The sequence below is a fragment of the Eurytemora carolleeae genome, unplaced genomic scaffold, assembly GCF_000591075.1.
Source record: "Eurytemora carolleeae unplaced genomic scaffold, Eaff_2.0 scaffold9, whole genome shotgun sequence".
Classification (NCBI taxonomy): domain Eukaryota; kingdom Metazoa; phylum Arthropoda; class Copepoda; order Calanoida; family Temoridae; genus Eurytemora; species Eurytemora carolleeae.
Window position 1 is genome coordinate 670,645 of NW_019396095.1, and position 17,997 is coordinate 688,641.

General features: G+C 33.6%; 2 protein-coding genes across 2 annotated transcripts; both read right to left on the bottom strand.

Annotated features, from left to right (window-relative positions):
- Window positions 1–786: 786 nt before the first annotated feature.
- On the bottom strand, window positions 787–13,773 carry LOC111694790 (uncharacterized). The gene is made up of 4 exons (XM_023463816.1): window positions 12,722–13,773; window positions 8,037–8,238; window positions 5,655–5,850; window positions 787–1,580 (listed from the first exon to the last, which is right to left on the bottom strand). The coding sequence occupies exons 1-4, from the start codon at window positions 13,764–13,766 to the stop codon at window positions 1,314–1,316; spliced, it is 1,710 nt and encodes a 569-aa protein (XP_023319584.1). The 5' UTR covers window positions 13,767–13,773; the 3' UTR covers window positions 787–1,313.
- Window position 13,774: 1 nt separating this feature from the next.
- LOC111694804 (formin-like protein 3) lies at window positions 13,775–14,366 on the bottom strand. The gene is made up of 2 exons (XM_023463829.1): window positions 13,854–14,366; window positions 13,775–13,810 (listed from the first exon to the last, which is right to left on the bottom strand). The coding sequence occupies exons 1-2, from the start codon at window positions 14,364–14,366 to the stop codon at window positions 13,775–13,777; spliced, it is 549 nt and encodes a 182-aa protein (XP_023319597.1).
- Window positions 14,367–17,997: the final 3,631 nt, after the last annotated feature.

The following is a 17,997-nucleotide window of genomic DNA, read 5'->3' on the forward strand; positions in this document are numbered from 1 at the left end:
GTCAACAATATCTATATTGGAGGCATTTATTAAAGAAGATATTTCTATCGTTTTCTCCTTTTCTTTATGGAAGTGTAAAATACTCTTGTGAGATGTCAGTATAGCAAAATCAGACAAGTAAAAAAACCTATTTTTGATAATATATTTCATAACAAATAAAACATGATAATACACAACAAATGGCTAAATAGAAAATAAACAATTTTTTGTGGAATGTCAAGACGGAAAAGAGGGAGAAAAGAAAGGGAAAGGGAGAAACGGAAAGGATTGAAAAAGAAAGGATTGAAAAGGAAAGGATTGAAAAGGAAGGGATTGAAAAGGAAGGGATTGAAAAGGAAGGGATTGAAAAGGAAAGGATTGAAAAGGAAAGGATTGAAAAGGAAATGATTAAACTGGAGATGATTGAAAAAGAAAGGATTGAAAAGGAAAGGACAGAAGAAAAGGAAAGGGAAAAGAAAGGGAAAGGGAGAAACGGAAAGGATTGAAAAAGAAAGGATTGAAAAGGAAGGGATTGAAAAGGAAAGGATTGAAAAGGAAAGGATTGAAAAGGAAATGATTAAACTGGAGATGATTGAAAAGGAAAGGATTGAAAAGGAAAGGACTGAAAAGAAAAGGAGTGAAAAGGAAAGGATTGAAAAGGAAAGGATTGAAAAGGAAGGGATTGAAAATGAAATGATTAAACTGGAAAGAATTGAAAAGGAAAGAATTGAAAAGGAAAGGATTGAAAAGGAAGGGATTGAAAAGGAAGGGATTGAAAAGGAAAGGATTGAAAAGGAAGGGATTGAAAAGGAAGGGATTGAAAAGGAAAGGATTGAAAAGGAAAGGATTGAAAAGGAAAGGATTAAACTGGAAAGAATTGAAAAGGAAAGGATTGAAAAGGAAAGGATATAAGTTGAAGGTGTCACCAATGAGTATGGACTAGATGGTGCTGAGGCTATGATTATGGTTGTCTCTCTACTATATATAATGGTTCCAACTTCCATATATGGTTGGATGGAATGCAAGAATACTATGGCACTGCTTGGGAATGGTTTCTACCAAGTTAGCTTAATAAATACATGGTATATATACATTTAGATTTATACAACATAGATCTCTATTCATGCGGTTCAAAGGGATAACTTTCACTACCATTCATTAAAAGGTTTTTATATATAATGTATACCTAAACCCTTTACAGATTAATTGCCCCCCTCCCCGCCTCATACGCGCCCCAAACAATAATCTAAATGGTACAAATATACATATTCATTTAGATATTTAAAACAAATAAGAAAAATTCGCCATTTAGAAAAGTACGAATTTTCTTGAATTTAAATAATCATAACTCCGTTAGAATATTCTTTCAAGCACTTGATGATCTCTTCCATGTTTTTCAATCCTTCTGTCAGCTGCCGCGTATCTAGAATCAGGCGGATCTTCTCCTTGATAAATCCACCAAACCCCTCCAGGGCGGAGTCAGGAAGGTACTTGGCCAAGGTTCGAAAGACGACCTGCGCGCGGCGGAATATGGATTGGCGGAGCTTGCGCGCTTCTTCTAATTGTTCTAAAAGCTTCTCTTGTTTCTCTTGAAACTCAACCTGAAAAAGAAAAAAACATTATTTTGAATATTTAAAAAAAAAAAAGGAAATGCTGATGTGATTTCCAGTGTCCATCCATCTATTTATAGCCTGAAATGTTCGATTCATAACGGTACCAAGAAATGCTTTGTTTGATTAAAAATGAATGAGATATCCATGTTTTTCTTTTCATTGTAAAATAAAATTACTTTCTGCTACAGAAAGTGTCAAAATTAAACACTTCTTAAACTAGAAAATGTCGATATCTTTCACATTTTTGATCATATAAAGGGTAAAAGCGTTGTGAATTTGACTCTTTCAAAATAAAGGGCCACATAAAGTCCCCTTAAATACAAATAAATTATTAAGTATACTAAGTGGCAACAGAGAAATGGACCAATTATACATGATGTCACAAGTGTCAAATATAACAAGGAAGACAACATTTTCTCACATTATTTGACATGTTTTCCAAGGTTAAATAGATCTGTAAAAACAGAAAATAAAGAACACACATTTGTACTTATTTCACTATTATTAATAATTTTACTTAAGATAAGCACTTTATTCTAAAATTATCAATATTATTAATAATTTTGTCGGACACATAGAACTGTTGACACTCGTGACGTAAGAATACAGCTGTACTCAGAGTGTACACATTCTACGTTGCCATCTATTGTACTTGACAATCTATTTGCTTAAATGTATCAACATTTTAATCCTGAACCGGAAATGGACATTACGTTCTAGAATTTCTTAATAAATATTTTAAAAAGAATTGGATAGAAATGAAAGAAGAACCAGGCATCTTATTTTTAAAAATGTTTCCGATCCTTAGATTTATTTGATGCAAGCTGTGATATCTAAATAATTATCTTTGTTTGCAAATTTCTATTTTTAATTTGAAGAAATACATGTCGGCTTCCTTTTCTTCCTTCTGCCTAGTTAGGCTAGGTTACTTAATAGACTTATTTAGTTTAATATTCATTAGTGGAAGATATTAACTCATTAATCTTATCAATGCAGTTCGTTAACAGAACTCATTTAAACACTGTAATACGACCTTTTTTATTATACAGCTAAACTTTATAGATCATTAGATTAATCAATAGATCATTCATTTAACCCTTAGAGAGGAGACTTTAACAAATTATTTTAGTTTTGAAATAAATACTTTAAACTCTTTATCTTCTCTTTAAAGAAGAATATCAGATTGCTCTAATGAGCAAAAAATTGAGTTAATAATTAATTTGATTCACGAATTGACGAAATGATGAATTAGTAAAAAGAATAATTGATATTTTAGCAAAAACTGCCAATGGTCGAAGGATGGATGGATTGATTAATTGATCTAGAAAATATTACCCCCCCCCCCTTCTTCCTCCATTAAGGAAAATATTCAGCAGTGGCCTTGTTTTTAAAAACTCATCAACTTCATGAACAAATTATAGGGGGGGGGGGGGCTTCCTCCCCCTGCATGTAAAACTAATGAAGGGAGGGAGCTGGTTACATTTGACAAGATTTATATCTACACTAACAATATATTTAACAAGAGTGGAGGAGTAGGTCTAGGAGTATATAGAGGAGTAGGAGTATATATAGAGGAGTAGAGGTATATACAAGAGCAGGGGTATATGTATGAAATGCTATCTTGCCACAAATTCTGATTTTCTGCTAGATCAAATGAAAATAGATAATTTTATTTATAGAAATTTTAAAGTCTAAAAAATCCCATTATTATATAAATCTGAAAACTTTTATTTAGTTCCTGTATTTCAACAATAAACATTTATCTTAAATTAGTAAACATTAACGGGACAGTAGAGACAGACGGTGCCATTAAAAGCGTTGTCTGATCAAGTTTGACTAAGATATCCATGTTTTTGCTTTTGAAAACAGTTTATTATCATTTGTGCATGGTGTCTTCTCTGCATACTATTTCATTAGCATTACACAACATTTTATAACTATATAGTTTTCTAACGATTATCATTTAAGATTTTTTTCACAAACTCAAAATTTAGAAATATATATCTCTTGGTATTCTTTGCTTTAACATAATTACTCCGAGGACTAATCTTAAAGCTCCGAAGCAAGAAACTGATTTGAAAACTTCAGGACACCCTAATAAATATATAAAATAATGGGGTTAGAGGTTTATTATTGAACTCTGTCAATTCTACTCGAGCATAAAGGATGAGACACGACATAGTAATATCTATCTATCTACTTTATAGAGGTCATATACCCCCCCATCATGTATATACATAAGGATATAAGTGGTTTGTGGCCTTGGAGACAGGCAGTCAAAACTGCTTTAAAGATTAATAATCTCATAAAACTGGTTAAACTCCAGGATTCTAGCTAAATGGCATTTTTAATTCTTTACTAAGCTTAACTCCAGGAAACTTGCAAAAAACATGAAATAGATTTGTTACACTCCTCCAGATTTTAGAAACAATTCTGAAAGGAACTGTAAGCATAATTTCAATTCACCCTCCATGCAAAGATGACAATGCCTAATCACAACGCTACCCTTTGTCTGATCAAGTATGAATTAGATATGAATTTTGTAATTTTGAAAACTGATTATTTTCATTTGTGGTTTCTCTACAATATGCAATAATGACTTGCGCATTTCCACTGCATGCAGAAAAAACATGTAGGAATTATCATACATGAAACACTTGTAAACCTGAAAAACGAAAATATCTTCCACATTATTGATCAGATAAAGGTTTTAAGACCATTAGGTCGTCATTAAAGACTCATTATTTGTGGGTACAGACCAAACGACGGATTTACAGAGACGTGACAGACAAAATAAATAAACGTTTGTGTAAATATCAATAATATGCATCAATGCGTTAACATGAAGTTGAATAGAATATTTAATTGTCACGTCTGTTCAACCTGTTATTACATAATATTATCCATTTTTCTTCAATTGATAATATTAGATGCTAAATATTAGAAACTGACAACAGGACAACTTTGACAGATGGGAGTTATCGTAAACATATTAATGGGTCACACTCACAGCATCAAACATAATTAAAGCTACTTTGAATTTTTTCTGATTTAAAATGAAATAAACTATTTTCTGCAATTTTATTTTATAACTAGCTGAAGGGCCCAGCGTTGCCCGTGGAAAAATAGGAAAACAAATTAAATTTGTTTAACCATGAGTGTCCACAAAAAAGTTCAGCCCATTCGGTCCAGCCGTTTGGCTGACCAGAGGGAACATATATATGAATTATGTTATGAATTTATTACATGGATTAATTAAACGTTACTCTTCATTTTTGTTTTAACATATAAAATCTCTTTAAAAAATACGCTTTTTTGATCAGTTAAACGTAATATTTTTCTTTTGTAATCTTAATGTAAAATTCATATCTTTCAACCGATGTATTAAAAAAAATAAGATTTTTCTTTAATTATTAAATGCTACAATTATTTTCTGCTATATTACCGAACGTGATAAAAATTAAGATGAACATATTATCTAAACCGGATATAATGTCTAGTCTGGACCGGCAAAACCGGATATAATATCTATGGACCGGCTAAACCGGATATAATTTCTTGTTTGGACCGGCTAAACCGGATATAATTTCTAATCTGGACCGGCTAAACCGAATATAATATCTAGTCTGGACCGGCTAAACCGGATATAATTTCTAGTCTGGACCGGCTAAACCGGATGTAATATCTAGTCTGGACCGGCTAAACCGGATGTAATATCTAGTCTGGACCGGCTAAACCGGATATGCTGAAGTTGGATGTCGTTTTTTATTGTTGTCTTAAATATTTAATCAGAGGCCGAATTTAATAAATTTGAACCGTGTCGCTGAACCGATGATCACCGGTTCAAATTGCGCGCTGGCTCAAAATTCGAAACACTGATTAACATTTCAAATTGAACCAACAATGTGTGTCCAATTTTATAAAATTCGGCATCAAAAAGGTAAATACCTTTTGTACAACGACAGTAGAAAACATTTTAAATTTAAAAAAAAATATTTAAATACAGTTCTTATATCTGGAATAATACAGTTCTTATAGATTTAATAATCCAAATTAATTCACCTGAGATTTCTGGTTGTCTGGTCTAGGGTTGAGGTTAGCTCTGACCAGCCTGCTAGTTAATCCAATCACGAGGCTGGTGATCTTGTCCACCTCCTCGATGAAGACCCTGACCTTGTCGACCTCCATCTGCTGAGCAACCTGTCTCAACTCCCCGAGGACATCCTTTCCAACCTCATCATTCAGCCTGACGGTCTCCCTAAACAAGCATAGGGTTAACGAAGCCACTGTGAATTATGCTCTATTACTGCTGCGACTTTGTGACCTCGTAGCTTTAGCGATGTGATTTCAGTCGTTTTTTGCCTGATAAAGATATTTCTAAGTTTTATAAAAGCAAACTTTAACATAATAAAGTTTTATTGAAATTTTCAATACTACCCACTACTAACAATACTACTTACAATACTACTCACAATACTACTCAAACACTACTCACACTACTTCTCACAATACTACTCACAATACTACTCACACTACTACTCACTATTCACTACTCAAAGCTCCCCTAGTTTGCTCTGAGGAGAGCAAATTTATCGGATTACACTACACATAAGAAATTCAAAATATTGATAATAATAAAAATATCAATCTTATACATGCACTTTGCTTTAGTTTGAGGTAACGTGAAGTTTCAAACTTAAACTTTTTAATGTTTCTAAATTTAAAGTTTTAAATATAAAAAGTTTATTAGGAAAAAATGGAAAAAATTTAATCAAGTGAACGAAATAAAAAGAAAAAAATGAAAAAACAAATAGAAGGAACACAGAACTATGAGAGATGATTAAAAGAGTAGGTTAAAAAGTAAGGATGGAAGGAAGAATGAATAGGTGAATGACAGGAAGGATGAATGAAAGGATGGATGAAAGGATGGATGAATAAATGAATGAAAGAATGAATGGCTCTGTCAGTAAGCAATGTGCAGAGAATATTCTGGAGTGAGTCCTACACAAATTTGTTTTACACGCCATACTTGGAACCATAGGACACATGGAATTTATTATTGATCCCAACACTACAGAACCCGGCAACTCAACAGTAAGATACTTGACGTCCAACAACACAACACCACAACAACATAAACCCACCAGCTCCTATCCAACAACACAACACCACAACAACATAAACCCAACAGCTCCTATCTAATAACACAACACCACAACAACATAAACCCACCAGCTCCTATCCAACAATACAACACCACAACAACATAAACCCAACAGCTCCTATCAAACAACACAACACCACAACAACATAAAGCCAACAGCTCCTATCCAACAACACAACATCACAACAACATAATCCCAACAGCTCCTACAACCATGACTTAATCCTAGTTCTCAGAACTGTACAAGTTCAATTTATTAACTGAGATTTAAATGAATTTAACAATTCCAAATTCCAGGGATAATCAAGAAATGACCAGATATTTTGTAAAAAATTAACCTTAATGTTCTTCCTGTTCACAGGCTACACAAGTTTGTCACGAAATTTATTTTTTTGAATTAGTTTCAAAATTTCTTCACTATTCATTTGTTTATCTATTTATGTTTATCTGTATAAAACATGCAGTTATTTGGAAAACACCTTTCACAGGAATAGAATTGAGTCTTTGCCACAAACTGTGATTTTCTGTTCCATTTATCTGTGCAACATAATAGTGTAAATCCTTGATATTTTAAACTTAGATTATTTGATCTAACAAAATTCTATTGTTTGAAATATTTACAACATTGGGTTACAAAGATAAAGCGATTGGAACACTAGAGTTTTAGCTTAAAATCTTTGTTAGCAAAAATGATTCATGGAAAAAATAAATAAAAATAATTAAAACAACTTCTATCCCTTTTGTCCTCTCAATGTTTATGTTCAGGTTTAGTGCTTGCAGTTCAAAATTTAAAGTGTTTTCGAGCAAATAATAAAAATACCAACAAACGTAATCTTAAAAGTGAAAAGGCAATTTCAAGATTGTGTAAAATAAAATATTTCAAGTTTGTGTAAATTTTATTTACTTTTTATTTGCATTTCTGAGAAAATCCGCGTAAACACTTTCCCCTTGATTCGGAATTTTAAGTGGAAGTAACGAGGAACGAAACCCCCATTAGGAATTCTCTGTTAACGGATAAAGGGGATGTACTTTTAGTGACCATATATCTAAAGATTTTAATAATGAAGAAATTGTTGTTTTTCTAAAAAAAAGGTTCTTTTTTGTCTCTGTTGAACAACTCCGCAGGTCACTGTTTCAGAGAAAACCGCAATTGAAAATCATAAAAGTACATCTCCTATTAAATGCAAATGTTAAATCTAATCATTTCTGAAAAATATTCTAATATTGAAACCGGGTTTAATTGATGTTAAACACTGTCATAAGTTCCAGTTCCAGCATACCTGAGCAAAGCTTGATGTTTCCTTTCCGCCTGAACCCGTTGAGAGACGAAACTCAGAACTTTCTTTCGAGATTCTTCGAAGCTCGATGAGTGGTTTCGTCTCGGGGACTCGGTTTCGAGGCTCTCCTTCTGGTTCGATCTGATTTCGAACTCGAGGGACCCTTCGGGGAAGTAAACCGACAGACTGGGAGCTAAACAGCTTTCTAAAAAAATATATATTTATTATTTCCAGAAAAAAAAATCAGAAGCAAAAAAAATCTAAAAGTGATGAAGGATAAATAATGTCAAAAAATATAAGATTATTTATAAAAACGATAATCAATAAAAAGTTATAAAAAATATCAGTTTAAGAGAAGAAAGAAGGAAGAAAGAAAATGAAATAATTGACTGGAAGAACAAAGAGATCCAACATTCCACTAAAACCCACTATTAATTCAGTCAGAGTACTGGAGATTACTGTGTAGTTTAGGGTGATAAAGGTAGTAAGCTCACAAGCAAAAATAATTGAGAATTTCAAAGTCAACCCGGTTTTAGAAATGGACGCAACATTTCATAGTAGTCTGGATCAATGTATGTAAAAGGTCTCAAATACTGAGGTTGGTGTAGACAGCTTTGAAACTTGAGACCTGAACGAATAATTTAGTTTTTGTTTCAATTTTAGAGTTAACTAAACCCTACTGCCTTCCCCCTCTCCCCCTTACTCCCCCCCCCTCCTCTACGCAATTATACAGACAATTCATACCAAACAGACAAACAGACAGATATTTGTGAACATTTTTAAGAACGCTATAAAGTGAGATAATAAACTATAAATTAAAAACTTATTTACGGTTAAAACTCTCCCTGTTGGGAAAAAGTTTAAGCCTACCAAGAAGAGATGACAATGTTGACTTTTTCAAGTTTTAAAAAGAATTCTACAGGGAGTTCAAAAAAAATTCCGGAAATATTTTTCTTCCATTAACCATATTTTTTGTCGTGCCGTACTAATTTTTCAGTTTTCTCTCAGCTTTTAAACAAATTATTTCTTGAATCCAACAAATTTGAAAAATTTTAAACAGAAGTTTTTGAACACCCTCCTTAGATTGTTTGCATAAAGGTTGGGTTGAAGTGAACACTAATATAAACCTACTAAACACTGTGTAACGACATGACAGGACAAATTAAACAAGAGACTAGCAAACCATGGGAAAATTAATATGTAAAGAAAAAGTGAAATGACATCACCTTAAATTAAAACGTATTCATATCATTTAAACAAAGAGTGAATTTATACAAAGAATTACGGACATTTGCTTCTTCTGTCAGAATGTCTTGAACTTCAAGTTTTGATTACAAGCTTTAAAGGGAGTTACCGGCAATTTATAGTACGAGAACTAAGATTGCAGTATTATTGAAAAAAATGCGTCGTTAAAATGTCCGATTGATCTCAAATGAATCCTAACAAAATGCTCTATAGTACTGCAATCTCAGTTAAAAGACCATACATTGCCGGTTTATCCATTTTATAAGAATTTTCAAATTTTCAATTCCTTATATTTTATCTAAAAGAATTGTAGGAATTGTCGACGACGAAATTTCATGTGATCCTGCACTGAAAAAAGAGGTATGACTGAGTCAGAGGAAAAATGGTATCCTTTTTTTCTATCTAAAAATTAATTATTATCAATGGTGTAACTAGAAGAGACAAAGAAAGAAATTGCCAGATTTTTGTTCTAGAAAGAAAAACGATGATATCTCCCTCATTGTTGCAACAATAAAATTTGTAAAGAATACTTTGTAAATAGGGGTCAATCTAAATTACGTACACAGTCCCTTTAATCCATAAGACTGTGCGTGAAGAATTGAAGGTAGTTTTATGTATAAAAGCGCTGGAATGAAACCGCCCACTTTTATTCAACCAAATATCCTTGAGATTGTCTGGTTTCAGAATGAATCCAGATTAATGGGATTTATTTATCAAATTTATGCTTCACCCCTTCGTGGCAAGGATAGCTATGGGGCTTAAGCTTGATTGAAGAATTTATTCTACTAGCTTTTTGGGCGCTTCGCGCCCATCTTCTATTTCAATTGTGAACATGTTTTCTTTGTATACATTGTAAAACAAAAAACAAAAAAATTTCGTGGATTTTCTAAATTTTCAAAAATCGAATTTTGTTAGAAGCAATTTTCGGAAATTCGATCGTCCATAAACCTTCCCTGGGATCACGCGAGGTCCCACAAAAGCTATTTATTTAGGCCATTTTAAGAAATTTTAAGTACATTTTCTATTTAATCCTCCTGAAAACTCTAACCGCAAGGATAGTTAGGGGTTTAAATTTTATTGAAGAATTTGTTCCATTCGTTTTAAAACATTTTTTTTTTAGTTTTGTTTCCTTTATATATTATCTTTTCTAAAGTATATTATTTTGATGCTATTTTAGGAAATGTTCTATTTAACCCTCCTGAAAATTCTCAAACTATAGCCTATGTAAATGTGCTAAACTAGATGGGCAAAATAAGGAAGAGGGGGTTGAGGGGGTTGAGGAGGGAGTTGAGGGGGTTGAGGAGGGAGGGGGCAGGGGAAAGGGGGGGAGTGCTGGGAGAAATTCTATGCTGAGATATATTAACTGTCAATTTATATCTGAATGAATAATTTTCTTGAAGATCTTACTTAACATCTACATTCTACATAGATACAAGCATGAGTATTAGGATACGCTAGGTGACCCCAAAAATATATTGATATATAATAAAGCTCTTCGCTCATCTATATATAATATTAGTTAGCTATAGCTGGCAAAACGGCTGAACCAAATTGGCTGAAATTTTTTTCTTCAAAATGTGAAATCTATTTTCCTAAAATGTTTTTAAAATTTCACGGGGAACGCCGGACACTTCAGCTGGTAAATATATAAAGTAGTAATCTAGCTGTTTGTCTGTCTGTTTGCTTGCATGGCTAATCATAACTCATGAACCAATTAACCGAGGTGCCTCAAATTTTGATTGTGAATCTTGTTAGAGCCACAAATTGTTGTTTGTTTGGGTTAAATTTTCTAAGTTAAGTACATTGAGATCTTGCTAGGCTGCCTTTGTTGCATAAAACGTGCTAGGTCAACTTTACACTTCATTGGTATAAAACTATACTCTACATAATGTATATTATGAATGCAACGCTAGAAGTGTAAAAACTATACTCTTCATAATGTATATTATGAATACAACGATGGAAGTGTAAAAACTATACTCTACATAATGTATATTATGAATACAACGCTAGAAGTGTAAAAACAGCAGGTGATAGTAAGGGCGTTTAGGAAGTTGAGGCATAACAGAATGTACGATTTTAAAACATAATACACTGCAAGGTGTTTTGTAAGATTTGTATTTTGCATAAATCACAACTTAGCATGTTTTGTAAACAAAGTGTCATGTTATCAACGTGTTAAGTAAGTTATGTGTTTCAGTGTTAAATTAATCTTGTGTTTATCAAGTAAAAATTCAGAATTTTGTGTTTATCCTGCACATTTGCATTAGAATCGAATCGTTATAACAAATGAATTTGATTTTTAAATAATTAAAAAAGTTATTGCAACAGGACGCTAGTAAAGCAAGGCTATAAAAAAAGATAAGGGCTTCAAGTGTTGAGCTTATTTATACCAGGATGTTCGCAATTAGCTCTGAATATCAAACATTATTTTTCGTAGATGTATCAATCATTGTAATATTTGCAACAGCGCATTTAGCAGATTTTTCTGCTTTTTTGTTGTAAATTTCCGTCATTTTTGACAAATCAAAATTTTTACATTTTGACCCGATTATAAACCGGTTATCTGAGTTACCAAAAAAAAAGTTTTGATTAAAAAGAAATAGACAGAAAAACCAACACCAATTAAACACACAAGCCAAATTTATTTAGATGGAAAAGCTAGATTATATATATAATGTATGCTAGGCTGCTAGCTGGAGTGCTCGGTGTTGCCAAAGTTTATATTATTTTCAATTTTTTTAGCCTATTGTCGGCCCTTGGTTTCTTACATTTTTTATTGCTAATTTGGTCCAGCCGTTTGCTCAGCTATGGCTAACATATAAATATATATATGTTATTTTATAGAAGAAAAAAAAACTAAAAATATCTACAGAATATATTTTAAGTCGAAAGTGATTCTATTTAAAAGGTTAAAATAAAGACCAAAAAATATAATTTTAGTTTTATTTAATTTAATTTCTAAACAGCCTCTACTTTAAATAAAGTATATGAGAGTGTGAGAATACATAATCAAATATCAAGTTTTAGGAGTTTAACTGTATACTGTGCAGAACTCACACAGTTACAAAAATACCAACAAATACAGGGTTAACCACAAAGGATGAGACTTCAGAGACGACTCTACGGAATTAATATTGTCTGTTTTCTTAAATTTATGGTACCCTGCGACTGTAAACTTAAATCTTTCTTTGTTAAATTATGATTTAATCCACTGAAAGACTATTTTCAAGGGAAAAGGCTTAAGCAGCCTTGAAATCATCATTTCAAGGTATTCAAGTCGTCTTTCCAGTCTCATCCTTTGTAAGTAACCCTATATATAAAAGCCAACAAATAGATGATATATGGAGATAGTTGAAAAAATCTATAATGAAAAGAGAGAGAAAAAAATGAGAAAGATTGAAAAAACGAAGAAAAATTTGTTGTAAAGTAAAATTACTTACTTATGGCACAAGATACCCTTGAATCCTTTGGAGAAAAGACTAGAAGATCTCGATATAAATCTTCTAGATCTAGCTCTTCAGGTTCTTCTTCTACAGGGATATTACTGGCAGATACTATAGAAGACGACCTCAGCGAGGTTCTGCTACTTCCGCTACTACTACTCAGATCAGACATCGGAGATATACAGGAGGAGCGTCCGGAGAGAGATGAGATACCAGAGTCGGAGTGAGAATGGTTGTGTTTAGGACTTGGGGTGGAGTCGTTCCATTCATGGTTTTGTGCTGAGGAGTTGGTTGGAGTGTGGTTGGGTGGAGTAGGTCCTGAATCCAGACTACTCTTCCACCAGTTGGAGATGGATTTAAGGGACCGTTCCCTGCTCAGATGTAGGTTTTGTTGTTTATTCTCTGAGGATCCTCCTTCATCATCCAGTTTTTCATTCTTCTCCTCCTCCTCCACACTTCTATTTAACTCCTGGCCGTTGCTGAACTTATTGAAGTTCCTCAAGAACTTCTCGTTAGAGGACCGGGGGAGCACCACGTTCCTGTCCTTCAGGTTCTGCCGCTTCTTGTTCGGATCAATGTTCTCGTTCTCGTTGCAGGATCTGTTCGGGTTCTCACTTCTCTTCCGTCCTCGGCTTTCCGTTCTCCGCAACCTCGACATACTCGCTTCACGTCCCAACTCATTCCTGGCCGGAGCAGGTTCATCCCGGTTCATCCGGGTACCCAGTTCATCACGGTACGCTACATTATTCCTAGGACGAGTATCATCCCCAGCAGGTCCGGAATGGAAATTTTCATCCCGCGAGAAAGTGTCGATCCTTGAGTGTTCGAGCTGTGGATATGTTCTCTCATCCCTAGGATAAGTTCTTTCAAGTACATTTAAGTCATCCATCGAGCTCATTCGCTCATCCCTAGGTTGGGTTGAGGAAGGTGGAGGGCGATCCTCGCGGCGAATTCTGGTTCGACTTTCGTCTCTCGCAGCTCGAAATTTGCTTGCTTCCTCGGAGGTAAAACTTACAGTTGAACTCTTCACTCCAAGGAACATTTGCCAGCCTAGGATATTATAATATGCTGGCTGTCTCCCTGTAGCTGTCATGTGAGGCGGGCTGTCAGCCGGCTGTCTCCCTGACACTTGTGGTGGTGTATTAGCTGGCTGTCGACCAACACTGTGTGACTGTTTAGGAGGAGTTGTTGGCTGTCTAGCGGTGGTCTGCAGCTGTTGAGCAGATGTTGATGGCTGTCTGTTGAAAGATTGTTGTTGATGTTGATGATTGACCGTCTGTCTTGCCGTAGAGGATCGACCGTACGGAGATACAGCTGTACCCACTGAACCTGCTACAGCTGCTGTACCTGCTGTGCCTGGCGCATACGATGAATTTCTTATCCCCCCTTTAGAGGAGGCAGGTTGAAACACAAACTGGGGACCGGCGGGAGCCGGTATAATCCCATTTTGGCGGGAGAATTTAGCGGCGGTTAGAGGAGGAGGAGGAGGTAGAGGTTCTGATGTGGTGATTAGATCAATCTCTGGCAGAGGTGGAGGAGGAGGGGAGGGTGTGGAGCAGGTTCCCCGCCCAAGAACACTAATATTCGGTGAGCAGGGCGGAGTCGGCAGTTTAGGTTTCCGCCGTGTTGTCCGCCGCGGCATGGTGTTTGGATCCTCGATCTGGAAAAAATAGAATTAGTAAAAATAAATATGATTTAATTAAACTAGGATAATTACGATCTTACGTAAACTGGAATACATGGTTAAAACATACATACAGGGTTTCCCACAAAGGATGACGACCATAAATCTATTAAATATAACAATTAGATGGTTGAATTCGGTAATTTGCACTAAAATAGTCTTAAAAAGTTCTGATTAATGAATCGGCACTGAAAGAAACAAGTATCCAACCAAAACTATGTGTAAAAATAAAGGTTTGCATACATTCTGTACAGACGTCTCTGAAGTCTCATCCTTTGTGGGCAACCCTGTATACCAATATGATATTGGATTTAAAAAACCATTCGCATAAAACCTCTTTCTTCGATATGTTTATTATAGATGAAATTAAATCTTTCTATATAAAAAATAATCAAAGTTTGTAGTTTTAATATCGGAAACTCAGTAAATTGTATTTAACTTATCGACAAGATAATTTAAAGGTATGAAGATAAAATCTGCAGATTGAAAGAGGGAAAACTGTATTGTTTGAAAACCCGGAGCTTTTGGCATCTATCGGCAAATAGTAATTAAACGCTAATTCCAACCTGCCAATTATATACACTTATAAAAACAATCTAAGGGTGGGATCACGGACTTTGATAAGTTTATGGAAGTTTGTCTTTACCAAGGAGAATTGAATAGAAGGAGGGGGCAATAGGGTTTCCGTACACTTTGCTGTGACGTTTTTGGACTGATGCATGGAGAACTAGTTTTTGCGTAAAAACAATAATAAAGATTGTAAACAATAACACAAATAATAAACAGACATCTGGCGCATCCATAGAGAATAGAATATATAGAGATGAATTTACTAGAAAAAAGTGTAAAACGGCCATTTTGTTGTACTGTTTCCATACTGCAGGTGTACTTCACATATTTATGCTATATAACCTGTTGGGCCCTGGAAAATCATTTTATAGAAAATCTAAAATTATAATTAAAAGAAAACCAAATTATGAAATAGGCTGGTTTCATTATTGACCAATGATCATTTCACATAGACTCTATGCCTTCCACTTTACAAATGATGATTTTCCATTATAACTATAAATCAAATGATGTTTTTTTCACCTAATTCAATATAAAGTTTATTTAACAGTTTAAAAAATTCAAAATTGAAATGGATAGTCTAGGGAACATACTGTATTAATGTACTCTACTGCATATAATTTGTGAACATTTACATGATTTGTACTCTTTGAACTCCCTGTCAGGCTGAAAGGGACTGAAAAAATTCATACCGAGAGATTCTTTTAATTCCTCTCTATATATTATATTCTCTATGGGCGCATCTAGCTGGCGTTAGATGAAGATTCACCGTATACTAACTCATGTTTCTTTACATTAGATCGGCTGCCTTTATTATTGTTGTTACGCAAAAACTAGTTCTCCAGCAGTCCAAAAACGTCACAGCAAAGTGTACGGAAACCCTATTGCCCCCTCCTTGTATTCAATTCTCCTTGGTCTTTACGATGAGGATATTAAATATTCAAATTTGAGACTGAGGGCGCAAAAGATAAAGTTCTAATATTTTATTTTCCTTAAGCTGGCGCATTTATTTCTTGATCTTCAATTTACCCAAAATATTTCGAAAATTTTGTTAGAAATTACGATTTTTTTTGTTATTTAACGATTTGTGAGATATCTCTATCAGTATGTTCATAATTTGCGTAATTTCGAAAGGCTTTTAGAAGTTAAAATATAGTGTTTTTAACAGCATGCGTGAATTGTGCTGTACATTGTACAAAGATCTTTTTAATGTGTAATGAAACACCCTGTACAAAGATCTGTTAAATGTAATCCTATGTTTTATGAAACACTCTAAACAAAAATCAGTTTACTGTATTCCTATGCATAATGAAAAACCCAGTACAACAGGATAATCTGAGATCAAAGCAAAGTTGATGAAATTAAACCAGAAAATCCACAATAATCCCACCCCCCCCCTACTCTCTATAGAAAACATTAAAGACCATGGGGTCGGTGTTAAAACACTTTACGTGCAAACTGGTCGCGGTTCCTTTAATACTTAATCTTGAACTTGCCCTTTTATTCCAGCCAATGATTCAATTCCTGTGATTATTATATGCAGAACTATAACAGTTAAACTATATTAAAATATTAGGCTTCAAAGTTCCAGGACACTTAGTTTGAATCCAGGTTTCTGGCAATAAATAGCTTTTCTTCGTATTTTATTAAATCAATAGCTCACAAATATTCCGTTAATGAAATGAGTTTTGTCGCAAGCTCAAATTTTTAAATCTTTGCAACCAGAGTCTAAAACTAAAGAACGAAAAGTTTTGACTTAAATTTTAAGTTCATGGTTAAATGCCACTTCTGACTTAATTTAAACCTGAACTTTAACCTTGAGGTTAAATATTTAACCCTGTGGTTAAATATTTAACTCGCTGAAATCGACGAGTTAAAATTTAAACAGAGGTTTTAAATTATCTTGAAATCCTGCATTTTCCCTATTTGTCTATTATTCAATCATCATTCAGCTGCAGCTGAGAAAGCGGCATTCAACTTTACGATATATTTAAAATTGAAAACCTTGTTAAAGAAATTTCACGTTTTAGATAAATTAATTTTTGGATGTAAACCCAAAAAACGGTTGTATGTTTTGTTTTCGGTTACGTAAGAACAGCTGATTAGCGATGGTTATGTAATATTCTCCGTAAATCCTTTTCTCTGATTGGTTCAGATTTTCCCGGGAAATTCAAATTTAAAACTGAGAAAGTTTAATATTTAAGTAGCTATTAATTATTTTACAGAACTTTTAACCTCGAACTTAAAATTCGCGCATTCTTTAGTTTTAGACTCCGATGTCTTGAACCTTTGATATTTAAAACTATGAATTCTGTTAGATCACGAAGTATAAGTAGAACATATCAAAGGTTTACACCATCAGGTTGCAAAGATATAGGGATTAGAAAATTTGAGTTTGTGGCAAAAAATCAGTTCCTTTTACTGGGTTCATAGCTTAATTTACAAAATTTAGAAAAATCTGATATTATTAAGGTTTCTGAAAACCTGCCCGGCAATACAGTAACACTACCATCGGTTCAGCCTTTTCAATGTTTATTGGATTCAAACAAACGATAACAAATGCGAATATTTGTTTTTTTATCCAAAAAATTGTTTATTTTAATGGTTTAAAGTATAAAGTTCATAGAAAAAAAGAAGAAAATTTTTTGCAACAAACGATATCTCTTCCTCATAATTTACAGAGATAGAAATACATTTTATGCATAGATAGTCAGGCATAAATACCTGCACACTGCTTAGAATAGGCCATTACTTAACTGCATGATGCAGGTTTGTATAATAATAGGCATTCATAGGCTTTACAATAGATTATAATACATATGTACACTTTATTTCAGCGTACTTTTCTTTTAGTCAATATAATATGTACGTTGGAAAGTGCACCATAATTTAGTGTACATAAAAACAATAAAATAATAAGTTGACTACATAAAAACAGTAATATAATTGAATGTGTACGAACTTATATGTTTTTTTGGGTTATCTTATATGAGATAAAAAAGTAATACCATTTTTTTTT